The sequence below is a fragment of the Micrasema longulum genome, unplaced genomic scaffold, assembly GCF_059751315.1.
Source record: "Micrasema longulum isolate JH-2025_06_02 unplaced genomic scaffold, ASM5975131v1 h1tg000386l, whole genome shotgun sequence".
NCBI lineage: Eukaryota > Metazoa > Arthropoda > Insecta > Trichoptera > Brachycentridae > Micrasema > Micrasema longulum.
Window position 1 is genome coordinate 172038 of NW_028277587.1, and position 11720 is coordinate 183757.

The window sequence follows — 11720 nt, forward strand, 5'->3', positions numbered from 1 at the left end:
AGTCCATAAATATTTTTTAACGATATTAGCTACTCGTATGTGCATGAGGCAGGCAGCTCTATATGATAAGGATTAATGGAACAAAATGATTTGTCTTAAGTAAATATATGAATAGATTTTATGAAAAAAACACACATTCCCTTGTTTGCTCCATCTAAGGTTATGGTATTAAATATAAAGGTTTTTTGGTTAAGAACGCTTAAAAATTATCGTTGCCTAATAATATGTGTATATTGTGTGTTCAGTACCTATGAATATATACAATTACGTTTATCTAATTTAAACCACATAGATGTTTCATAGCTTTTATAACTTACTTATTAATTTATAAGTTAAAAGATTTATAATTTAAAAAATGTTAAAAATAAAATGTTTTATCAAGAAACGTGTCTTTTATTCATTAAATATTTTCGATTAGTGGTTGGTGGTTATGTATAGTGTCGGATTTTTAAACACAATTTCAAAATTGCAGACCTTTTTTGGATGTGAAAATGAATTATTTGTAAAGTAAAGTAATAATTTACTTGACTTTATTTTACTAAACTTGACTTCTACATAACCTTTTCTAAAATGTTCTTCATCTTTGTTGTAATATGTTAATATTAACAGCTCCCCGGGGAGTTGAATCCAGTAATTTTTTAGGCGTTGCCTAGTATGTAAGTGAAATAATTAAATAAGATGAATTTCACCCGCATAAATAAAGGTTTCAGCTCTTTAACTTCATAAACATCAACAGATGAAAGAATTGAAGGAATGTAGATGTTCAAATATGGGCAGAATAGTAAAGTTACACAGTGTGTAAAGCGGCCACTTAAATCAGCCAATGACAGGTCATAAGCCCTGTAGATGCCAAGACTTTAATATTACCTTCTCTAAAGTGTTCTTCATCTCTGTTGTAATATGTTCAAATAATAATTTGTTTCGATTACAAGGTACACGACAATATTTGAATATATATTCATGGCTTAGTTTTACAGAGCAGTAACAAACAAATTGACACTCCTTTCAAATCTAAAAAGTTACAACACCTAAAAATTATTGGTTTTCTCTTGTTAAACAGATGTTACCATGTTTCCAATGTTCTTATTAATAAAAAGTAGCGTACAAAAAATTTACTGCCCTGGAAACAGCGGAAAGGGAATGCTGATGCTGATTATTATTACTTTTATTTGTAGGTACCATTTCGGTCAATACGTATGTACCAACCATACAAGAAAAAAAAGGTAAATTTATACCTATAATTACTACTTTAATTAATTATTAATTATGAGGAAATATTAAAAAAAATTGTATGATAAATTATTTTAGTTATAAATTGGTTAATCGTTCATAAAATTGAAATGACCAGAAATAGCTGAAATAAAAAAATGTTGGACTAACAAAAAAAGTGTAATGAATTAACAGCGGGCGTAACTAAAAAACATATATTTATTTTACAAACACATTCTACAATAGTCGGTTATAGCCTCAGCCTAACCTATACGCATTATTACTCTGAGGGTATAGCCGATAATATTACAAAATAATATCCGCTAGTAATAATCAGTAATAATACACATTAATTTTGAAATTTTTACTACATACTACGTCAGAGATAATGTAGAACTATTACTACTACGTATAGGTACGTACGTCGGATCTAGGAAAATAAAATTACATTTTGTCTCTGGAAATCACATTGGAGTTTGTTACACGTTACGCACGTTACACTGACACGGTGAAGTGGCGAAGTGAAGACCATAAACACGGATGACAGACGCGGGCTATTTCGTATTTGACTGATGTCACGTTTGTGCTAAATTACTATTTACTCGTGGAACATTTCTATTTTTTTGTCTTATAATAATTTGCGGCGCGGATCGTTCCTTAACGAAAAGTGAGGTTGTATAATTATTTTTAAAAATGGCTTTAGAAGTTGATGAAACAATAAGGTTATTTAAAAGTTTAGGGTTAAGTGAACAGAAAGCGAAAGAAACTTTAAAGAATGTAATTGTTACGAAGTATCTTACATCCGCGGCTCAAGAGGTAAGGGATGCAATGACTTTTTCTGCATATGGAATGCACATTATGTATTATACGGAAACATATTTACCTTTTATGACGTACTTCGGTTTTGTTAAGTTATAACAAGTCTCCGATTTTAGGTTAAAAATGTCAGTCTCCCGGACGGTGCAGGTGTTTTGATATATCATTTAGCTACCAAATTAAAGGCCCAAATTTCGCACAGATTGTCTTTTGTTGTGCAATGCATTACATCTGGGAAATTAGATACCACAAACAGAATTGAAGCGGCGATTGATTATTTGTTGAATCATGTGAATGAAGCCGATGTCAATGTAGCCGAATTTGACAAGGCCTGCGGTGTTGGAGTAGTCATTACTCCAGAACAAATTGAACAAGCTGTAGAAGATCAGGTAAACATAATATCAATCTGAATAATTTATAAGAATATTGTGGCCTTTTAATGTAACTTTGATTATTCCTTACAGATATCTAAAGTTCGAAATGAGTTGATAGAGAAGCGTTACCGGTTTAACAGTGGACTGATAATGCAGGCCGTGAGAATGTTGCTTCCGTGGGCTGATGGAAAAGCTGTTAAGAGTGAAGTTGATGTTCAGGTGAGTTCATCTAACTATCTTATTTCAACGTATTTTGATCTCCTTTCACTCGTTATTTCCTTTCAAAAATGGAGTGCTCTATGGCCATGACATTTTTCATAATTGCATAGGTATTGTGGTTTTAGTATACAATGTCAAAAAGTTGAAAACTATTAAATGATGGTACATTTGTAAAATTATTTTGTTTTTTACACCAGAAAACATTGTAAAGCCAACAGAGTGTTGAAAATCATCATTTATATGTCATTTTTCTGGTTTCGACATTAAATACCATATTAGACTATTTTTTGCAACGCTGACACACCATAATTTTCTTCGATTTATTTTCTGCCTTAAAAAATATATAATTTTTTTTTTTAATTGATGAATTAAATATTATTCTAAGTAATTCTTGAAATTACAAACAAGCTATTTCAATAGCATTATTTTAGAAATTTTAGAGACCTTCCTGCCTTAATATTTTCCTTTATCATCACCCACGAGTAATCTATTTAAAATACTTCCTGTTAATATGTTTAGTTAATTTGAAATAATTTCACATTGTTAGGTTTTGGATCTTCTTGGCCCCAAATCCGAAGTTGACTTGGCTCCTGTTCCCAAAGCTGATAAAAAGGCAAAGTCCTCGACGGTACCTGTTACGAAGAAAGAAAAAATGGACATAAAATCTGGTATTATTCTCATTTCATTTTATAAGACAAGGCCTCTTTTTGAACTATTACCGATAAACCCGAAACCTCTTACATGGTAGACAAACGCGCTGACCACTATACCATGAGGCCGAGGTACACTTCAGATGTCAGTCCAAAGACTATTGAATATTGCAACGTAAAAACACATTTAAAAATAAATAACCATGTCGGAAATCGAACGTAAGAACTCTTGCATGATAGGCAAATTTGATGACTACTAGACCATGATGCTTACTTGTTTAAATAAACATTTTCATTTTGCAGGTGCCCAAAAGGAAAATCCGGGAAGCGGAATATCAGAAGATGGAGCGTCTACAATCAGTGAGCTTATGAAGTCTGTTAAGTTTCATGCTCCGGGAGAAAACTTTAAAACTGATGGATATGTTGTCACTCCAAACACAAAGAAACTTTTGGCCGAACATTTAAAAGCTGTTGATGGTAAAGTAAGGACTCGTTTTCCTCCTGAACCTAATGGCATTTTGCATATAGGACATGCCAAAGCTATTAATATCAACTTTGGATATGCCGCAGCTAAAGAAGGTTTTTGTAATTTAAGATATGATGACACAAACCCAGAGAAAGAAGAAGAAAAATTCTTCACCGGAATTCGGAACATGGTTGAGTGGCTAGGTATTTTTTTTACAGTTTTACCACCAATTTTTACTAAATTTATTATTGCAATAAAATTGCCATAATTTCTTTATAAAATTTCTGATTATTCTCACTGCTATCCTTTTTTTAATAGGTTATAAACCCAGCAAAGTTACATATTCTTCCGACAACTTCCAGCAGATGTATGAATGGGCTGTGGAGTTGATAAAAAAGGATTTGGCTTATGTTTGTCATCAAACTGTGGAACAGATGAGAGGATTTAATCCGGAGCCTTCCAAATGGAGGAATAGAGCAATTGAAGAAAGTTTACAGTTATTTGAGGTACCTACTGCACTCAAATATGTATTTTTTTAAAAACACTTAAGTTTAAAGAACATCAATCTTACATAGGCAAAACAAAATACTGTGTTGGGTGTTGGGTGCCAAATGTGATAGAATATACAGTAAAACTCCAATTATCTGAATTTACACTTAAGTTCACTTTTTTATTGCTTTTGAAATAATACAGCGAACTGGAATCACATGCAAAACTTACTTTAACATGACCAGCGAAGTTAATTGGTTTGATGAAGAAACTCATTTACGAGCAGTGAGGTCCCGCATAATGATCTGGATATTTGGGAATCCGAATATTCTGTATAATTCGTATTTTTTAATTGCCAACAAATTTTGAATGTAAATTTTTAATAATTGATTACTAAATCAATTAATTACTAATTTAAACACTTTTAATTTCTCAAAGGACGAAATGTCTTTTGTCCCAAAATGTCTGTTTTTTTTATTTATAGATTACATACTAAGAACTTGTGTGATTCTAATGATTTGTATTAAAATATAAAACTGTACTTGCACCTGTATGTGATACCTGTTCAATAGGAATAAGTTCTAGTCCCATACATTATTGTAACTTTGTACATTTTTAATCATGAAAAAATTTATATGTACTTAATTTTGATTATCCTTTCGTATTAGAAAAAGTTCTGCTTCATTATTTTTCTCTGTGTCCAGGCGGATTAAGAATACAGTTCTGTGAATGAAATAAAACCAAAATCCTGGACGACTGCTTTCGACTAAATGGCTGCTCTCTGGTAAAAATCCTGAATACGGATATCTAGTGGAGACAAGTCTGCCTTGTAGTTTAGTGGAAAGTGGATTCTTGGGAAGGTCGACATGAAATATTGATTAAAAAGGTGGTTCTACACTGCAACATTTTGTGTTACTGGACTGTCACCTGGAGCGTAAGGCTGCTCATCTCACCTTCATGTAACAGATGATTGACATACACTGAATTTAATGTACTAATGCTGTGCCCTATGCACCATCGGGTGCTGACAGGGAGATAATGATGATTTTTAAGAAAATTTCATTCTTTGTAAAGCTTCCAAAATTTAAGAATTCTTAAAACTAAGGTTCCTAATGGTATCCGTTTCTTTGTTTTGAGGATATGAAAAATGGTAAAATAGAAGAAGGAAAAGCTGTCCTACGAATGAAGCACACTTTGGAGGAAGGAAAGGTTGATCCAGTTTGCTATAGGATAAAGTTTACTCCACACCACCGGACTGGCAACAAATGGTGCATTTATCCCACTTATGATTACTGTCACTGCCTTTGTGACAGTATTGAGAACATCACCCACTCTCTGTGTACGAAGGAATTCCAAACCAGGAGGTCCTCTTATTACTGGCTGTGTAATGCCCTGGATATATACTGTCCAGTTCAATGGGAGTATGGGAGGTTGAATGTTAATTACACTGTAGTGTCTAAGAGGAAAATTGCCAAGCTTATTACCGAAGGAATTGTAAATGGTATGTTTTTATATGCTCTCAATAATAAACCTGCTTTTAAACAACATTATAATTACAGGAGAGTAAAAACCCTTATTTTTAAAATACTCATTTAGAACCCCGGACCAATGTTTTAGACTCCATGGCTACTCTTAGGTAAAAATCCTCAATAATATTTTATCTGTAGGCATATTCCCTTACCATGCATAAGGTCCTGGGTTTTATTCCGCAGGGTTGATGTGAATTATTTCACCTACACACTAGGCAAGGTCTAAAAATATTTTTCAATTTTTATACTTCTTGGACTAGGTGGATTTATCAACAATGTTTTGAATCCAAATTTTTGTAGACAAAAACTGGATTCAACTCCGTGGGGAGTTGTTTATATTAACATATTACAACAGAGATGAATAACACGTTTGAGAAGGGAATATTGAAGTCCAGGCATCTATTGGGTTTATGAGCTGTCATTGTCACTTAAACCAGCTAACGACAGGTCACAAGCCCTGTAGATGCCTAAACTTCTGTATTCCCTTCTCAAAAGGGTTAGAATCGTAAATAAGATTATTTTATTGAATGTCTGAATATTTATATGGTAATTAATGTAACCAGAGTTTTAATTATTGAAAGAAGTTAAGGAACCTTATTACAATTACTTTCACCTGGAGAAATAAGGACCCAGGACGAGGATTTGACACATATGTACATACCTACTTGAAATAAGTGTTTTAAATAGACTAAAAAAATATTAAAGTACATTTTGTAAATATACAATCTACTGAAATAGGTTAATTTATTGGTTTGTTTTATTCGTTGTGTACAATTTCAATTAATTGTGTTCATTTTGGCTCTTTAGAAATGACTAGAATTTACAATTATTTAATATTGTATGTTTTCAACCAATAAAAATGTAAATCTTTTGTAAAGTGCATATCCAAATTTCGATGTGTTCTTTGTAAAAAAATATTTTTTATGAATGTGGCATATCTGCCACATTCACATTGACATGGCAATTATGATACTCGAGAGCTTTAACTGAAAATAAACTTTTATGAATTTATTGAGATTGGGATGACCCGCGGCTATACACTTTGAGTGCACTACGTCGCAGAGGATATCCATCAGAAGCCATTAATTCCTTCTGTGCTCGTCTCGGAGTTACCGGAGCTCAAGGTTCTGTAGATCCTTCAACCCTCGAAGCCTCTGTCAGAGACGTTCTTAACAAAACAGCTCCAAGGTAAGTAAACTTTTTTTGTATTATTTACACTCACATGCAGAATAATTTTTGCTTTTTTATGTATATCATCATAGTGTTAACGCTGAGACCCCTCAAAACCTCATTTGCCTAGACCCATTAAAAATATAATGTAATTTTAGCGCATCATTTGCAAAAAATTGGAAAGTACATAGTTTTTATTTTCTAACTGATATAATAATAAATCTTTAAAACATTCTTAGCCTGTATTGGGCGAGTTAGGTTGACAATATGTTCAAGTCATATCAAAATACTCCAAATACAAGCAGGAAGTAAAAAGCATTTCAATAGAAGAAATGCAATTAACCTAGAAAGTATGTTCACCCTATAATCCAAGCTACCTACACTTAGTGGAGATTTGAAACAATATATTTAAAAACAGTTATTTATGGTATATTTATGTAAAAAGTTTATTCTGTATGTATTCTTGTAAAAATCAAAAAATCAAATTAAACAAAAATTTTAAAATATCTTCCTCGTTTTTCCTGTGAGGAATACATTGTTAGTTCAATTATATATTAAAGTATTAAATTAATTAAATTGGTTTGGATAAGGAAAACAGGACGAGTCAAAATCAAAGACTAAGAAAATAGTAATAATATATTTCAGCGCATCTGCCTGCCATGCAAGAGGTCGCGGGTTCGATTCCCAGCATGGTTGATATGAAATATTTATTTAAAAGGGTGTTTTCACACTAAAAAAATTTATTGTCCCTGGACTGGTTCCTGAAGTGTAAGACTGATCATCTTATCTTCATGTAACCAAAATGATCAAGATGCGCTGCAATTGGTGTACCAATGCAGTGCCCTATGCACCATTAGGTGTGAAAGGGAATGATGATGATGATCATGAATAATATATTTTAATCTAAAATTTGTTTAATAATAAATATTATGTATATAAACATAATATTCTTAATTTACAAAATCATTCATTTTAACAAAATTGATAGTACTACCCTTTAAATATGAAATCTTCTCGTGATATCTATAATACTTTTTCAGGGTGTTAGTGGTTCTAGAGCCCCTAAAGGTTACCATAACCAACTTCCCGAGTAAAAAGCCCATTGAAGTCTCTGCACCCAATTTCCCAAATGAACCGGAGAGGGGATCCCGAACAATGTTATTTGATCAAGTAGTTTACATAGAACAAAGCGATTTTAAAGAAATGCCAGAAAAGGGCTATAAAAGATTGTCTCTCGAACAAAGTGTTGGACTGAGATATTCTGGTTATGTTATCAAGGTAAATTTTCAAAGATTTTGATACATTTCTTAACAAAGATTTTCGAGTATCATTGGACTTTTTTTCCTTTCGTTTTAATATTTTGCAGTTTTTAAAATACTATTAGGTTCACAAATTTGCTTTTTTTCCAAAATTCTAGGCCTTATTGTAAAAAATGTGGGTTATACATTTATGATTCAAAGTATTGTCCATCGCTGACCACTACTTTCTCCCATCTTTCGAGCAGCGTATAAATCCCGCATTGAAAAAACTGGTCATCTTTTAAAGCGATCCACGAATCGATTAAATTTTTTACTTCTTCATAAGACCAAAAGTGCTGGCCAGCCAGGCCGCGTGCTATTGATTGAAATAAATAGTAGTGAGTCGGAGAAACACTGGAGAATACGGTAAGTGGGGTAGGACTTCCCATTTCAACGTTTCCAAGTGCGTCTTGACCACTTTCGCAACATGAGGTTGAGCATTGCCATGCTGCAGAATCACTTTATCGTGTCTCTCTTTTTTTCCCATTTTCTTGCTTCTGAATCATTCCCATGGTTATGAGGTGTTTTGAAATTGCTCGTTGAGTTACTCCCAATGATCTTGCCGATTTGACACGAGCCTTTAAGTAATGCCTCCAATTCTACGTCTTCAAAAATCTTCTCTCTTCCACCGCTATGGTGGTCTTCGATGTAAAAATCACCATTCTTGAAGCGGTGAAACCACTCACAGCACGTTCTTTAAGAGAGCATTTGATGATCCTCAGTTGCAGATTTTTTCATATGAAGCAGAAACTTTATAATGCAAAGACAAATCGACTAATGTGTCTTTGAGGTTATGTTAACAGCTTCCTAAGTTTGTTGCATAACGTGTATGATCTATTTATTTTGACCACTGCTTACCGCTAAAGCCATCTACAGGAAAACGGCGGAAGCAAAGCTGTACATCTAATACTATAAAATGATGTTTGAAGGCGAACTTATAGAATAACGTAATTAACCTGTGTAGGTTAAATTTATTGATTATCGCAATAGGGGTCTTATTTTTTAAAAGTCTCATGAACTTAAAATTAAAATTCTTGTTTTCCTTTTTTTTTTCAAGTATACATTTACCCTTTTTTCTGATTTAAGAACTAGTTGCTTTATTTTCCCCGTTTCTTACCATGTTTTTGCAGGTGTCAGAAGTTGTATACGATGGCAGCAAAATTACTGAATTAAAATGCACCTGTGAAAATGCGACTGATATAAAAACCAAGCCAAAAGGTTTTATTCAATGGGTATCTTCACCACAAAATATTGAAGTCAGGCTCTATGAACCTCTGTAAGTATATTCTTATTTATTTATGCAAATTATTCATAATTTATTTACTGTACCTACATTTTTTTTGTCACAATCCTAAATGTGTAAAGTGATTTTAAAAAATAATTTATGTCTTTATAATCTTAATTAGTTATACGTGTGTATTTTACAAGAATATCATTGTAAATAATATTTATGAAAAGGCATTTGAAAATTCATCTCTACTGATTCTAACAAATTACAACAGGGATGGAGAATACCTTAAATAAGGGAATATGGAAGTCAAGGCATTTACAGGGCTTATGACCTGTCATTGGCTGGTTTAAGTGGCCACTTTACACACTGTAACATTTACCATTTTGCCTATGTTTGAACATCCATATTTCTTCAATTCTTCTATCTGTTGATTTTAGTGAAGTTAAAGAGCTGAAACCTTTATTGTTGTGAAGAGATTCATCTGACTGAACTATTTCACATACTAGGGCAACGCCTGAAAACAATTTTTCAATTTTCTTCTTGTATTTTTTCTCAGATTTCTCCACAAGAACCCGGAAGATTCTACTGAAGTTCCCGGTGGTTTCTTATCAGACTGCAACCCAAATTCTTTGCGAATTGTAAATGGAATAGCTGAAAGTTCTATTCAATCTGCCAAAATATATGAAAAATTTCAGTTTGAAAGAATTGGTTTCTTTTCTGTGGATCCTCGAACTAGTTCTGACAAGGTTGGTGTAACTATGCATTGATTTATATTTTGTTAGGACAAGAAATTTGTAACATGTTACATTTAACTATTTTGCAAAAAACGAATTGGGTCTTAACAACACCAAATTATTCAGCATATTCTTTTTCATACCTTTCGGCTGTGGATCTGCTGAGCATAGGATTCTTTTAAAATGGCAGTAATCATGATTCTAAACATAACTTAACTCTGGAGAGTTTTCCTAGATATGTGTAGTTAGTACGCATTGTATCTAATAACTTTAGTATATCTATAAATATAATAAATTATGGGTTAAGATTTTAAGTATTCCTCTCTTAAACGTTTACAAATCAGTTAAAATATTTTGTTTTTAAATAATTATTGCTCTTTGGGAACATAAAAAGCATTTTATCAAAAATCAAAGGCAAATCGCAAATACAATAGAAATCTTATCAATGTGTCGCATTTTGCTAAGTACATAGTAAAAGAATAATACTAATATATAATTGTCTCCCACGCTCTTTACGTCCCACTCTTGATAATATAGGTATATTCAGGAGCGCGAGAGACAATTTCACACGTCGCACGCGCAAACAGCAAAGTTTCTAGTACTTCTCCCAGATGCCAGTTAGTAGCCACCTGACTTTCGTCAGGGGTGGTTCTTTCGTCCACGCTGCGAACATGATCTTATGGGTTCTTTTTTCACGTTTTTAGCAATTAGGTTAAAAATAATATCTCTTTTGACTTCAACTATAAATAATTTAAGCAATTTACAATGAATATTCCATTTTTCCGATTTAAAATCCCTCATTGTTTGCATGTGTGATGATTACATAGCACCGTAATGCGCGGATGTTTTTAGAACAGTAAGGGAAAGGTGGAAATGTTTGTATAATTTTAAAGCAATATTTCAATCATTTACGAATAAGTGCAAGATAGTGTAAGACTAATTCAAAAATATGGTTCAACGGGTTTTTGCATACTTCTGTATTTTTAAAAACTGTGGCTCCATGTACTCTGTAATCTTTAAATTAATATTGTACAAATGCTTTCAGATTATTTTCAACCGTACTGTCACCCTCAAAGAGGATACTGGAAAGCTCTAAACTTGGGAAGATTAATATATATTTTTACTGTATGTAACATTACAAATTTATTGCTTTTTTAACTGAACAAAATATTGCAATTGATTAACTTTTGATGTTACGTATATACAAAGCCTTTTAAACCAATAACTTATTGTAAATGGATTTCTATTATTTTTTCTCAAATAAATTTTATTAAAATGTATGTTTATTCTTGAATTCAAATAAAATAATCATTTCATAAATGAGCCATATAATTAAAATCAAAAGTCAAAACTCTCTAAAATCGGAAATGGAAAAAAAAGTTACTCGAAATTTCATTCAAACTCCACTTATTGTACATTCCAAAATTACAGAAAAACAATAAAAGTTTAAGTTGCCTGCCAAAACCCTCTATAAACAGTTTTTTTGTGATTTCTAGGTTTTGTCGAAAATCCATTATAGAGGGGTTTGGAAGTAA

General features: G+C 32.3%; 1 protein-coding gene across 2 annotated transcripts; it reads left to right on the forward strand.

The window, feature by feature from the left end:
• Window positions 1-1655: 1655 nt before the first annotated feature.
• On the forward strand, window positions 1656-11463 carry GlnRS (Glutaminyl-tRNA synthetase). Of its 2 annotated transcripts, XM_088225788.1 has the most exons (13): window positions 1707-2025; window positions 2145-2414; window positions 2490-2618; window positions 3166-3286; window positions 3572-3750; window positions 3864-3937; window positions 4053-4240; window positions 5361-5724; window positions 6769-6940; window positions 7963-8200; window positions 9351-9496; window positions 10008-10197; window positions 11231-11463. In XM_088225788.1, exons 5-13 carry the CDS (start codon window positions 3743-3745, stop codon window positions 11279-11281), a joined length of 1431 nt encoding a protein of 476 aa, XP_088081914.1. In that variant the 5' UTR covers window positions 1707-2025; window positions 2145-2414; window positions 2490-2618; window positions 3166-3286; window positions 3572-3742; the 3' UTR covers window positions 11282-11463. The 2 variants fall into 2 exon arrangements, with proteins under 2 accessions (XP_088081913.1, XP_088081914.1); XM_088225787.1 differs by having other exon boundaries at window positions 1656-2025; window positions 3572-3937.
• The last annotated feature ends 257 nt before the right edge of the window (window positions 11464-11720 follow it).